The following is a 960-nucleotide window of genomic DNA, read 5'->3' as shown; positions in this document are numbered from 1 at the left end:
CCAGGCTGGCAGCCTCCCCCCCGCCGAGAGGGGCCAGCCCTCGAGAGAAAAAAGGATTGGGGGGCGGCGGGGGCGGGACGGGACCCGGGAGTGTAAACAGTAGAGATAAAGGAGCGTCTCACAAAACCCAAGGGCAGGAAGGAGAACCCGAGACAGGAGCAGATCCCCGGAGGTCTCCGCCTCTGCATCCCTCGCAGGGTGGCCTCCTCCCCACTTCCCTCCCCAGCCGCAGAGAGCAGGGCCGCCTCGCGCAGCCAACTGCCGGCCACCAGCCAGGGGAGCCAGCTCATCTCCTCCGGGAGAGGGCCGCGCACGCTACCTCTCGGAGAAGCTTTTCACCAGCAGCCATACGATGAGCGGCAGGTTCTCGCGCTCGTTGTAGGTGGGCAACAGCACCGAGTACTTGTCCCGTCCCGGGGGGCGCCCCGCCGGCTCCCGACGAGACCTCGGAGGGGTACGATTCGCTGTCTTGGAGGCCATGGCGGAACTCCGCGAGACGCCGGAAGCGGAATGACGTAAGCGCGGCGCAGGCACGGCCGAGTCGGGCCGCGCCAAATGCGGGCAGAGGCGTGGGGGGGCCTGTGTGGATGAGTGCTAGTTCTCCTAAAGAGTCAGAGCTGATGAATCTTTAAAACGGAATCTGAAGGTTGTTTCAGGAAATACGTACCTATTTATCACCTCTTCCAAAGTCCCGTAAAGTTTTTTAGTTTATTCCGGTCTCTAGGCGACGACAAGCCGGAAACGGAAATGCCTTCAAGATAACTTCCGGAAGCAGCTGCCATGGCTGCCAGGGAGGAGGTTCTTGCCTTGCAGGCTGAAGTTGCCCGGCGTGAGGAGGAGCTGAGTTCCCTGAAGCAGAGACTGGCGGCTGCTCTTTTGACGGAGGACGAGCCAGCGCCGCGGGTTCCGGTGTCGCCCCTGCCGCCGAAGGCCGCCCTGTCCCGAGATGAGATCCTGCGC

General features: G+C 63.0%; 2 protein-coding genes across 6 annotated transcripts in view; one reads left to right on the top strand and one right to left on the bottom strand.

Annotated features, from left to right (window-relative positions):
* The window catches only part of DPM1 (dolichyl-phosphate mannosyltransferase polypeptide 1, catalytic subunit), a 61400-nt gene extending 60836 nt beyond the window's left edge, over positions 1 to 564 (bottom strand). For 2 of the 5 annotated variants that reach the window (XM_015560713.1, XM_015560712.1), the window contains exon 1: positions 320 to 564. In XM_015560713.1, coding sequence (XP_015416199.1) covers positions 320 to 480 — 161 coding nt within the window. In that variant the 5' untranslated portion in view covers positions 481 to 564. The remainder of the gene's footprint in view (positions 1 to 319) is intronic. The other 3 variants (XR_001513011.1, XR_435397.2, XM_006758789.2) reach the window with 3 other exon arrangements.
* A 183-nt stretch (positions 565 to 747) lies between these two features.
* Positions 748 to 960, top strand: part of MOCS3 (molybdenum cofactor synthesis 3) — a 2563-nt gene continuing 2350 nt past the window's right edge. The window contains exon 1 of the mRNA XM_006758808.2: positions 748 to 958. Within this exon, the coding sequence (XP_006758871.1) occupies positions 781 to 958 (178 nt within the window). The 5' untranslated portion in view covers positions 748 to 780. The remainder of the gene's footprint in view (positions 959 to 960) is intronic.

This window comes from Myotis davidii, unplaced genomic scaffold, assembly GCF_000327345.1.
Source record: "Myotis davidii unplaced genomic scaffold, ASM32734v1 scaffold935, whole genome shotgun sequence".
Lineage (NCBI taxonomy): Eukaryota > Metazoa > Chordata > Mammalia > Chiroptera > Vespertilionidae > Myotis > Myotis davidii.
The sequence above is the reverse complement of the archived record's forward strand: the minus strand, read 5'-3'. Positions and strand labels throughout refer to the sequence as shown.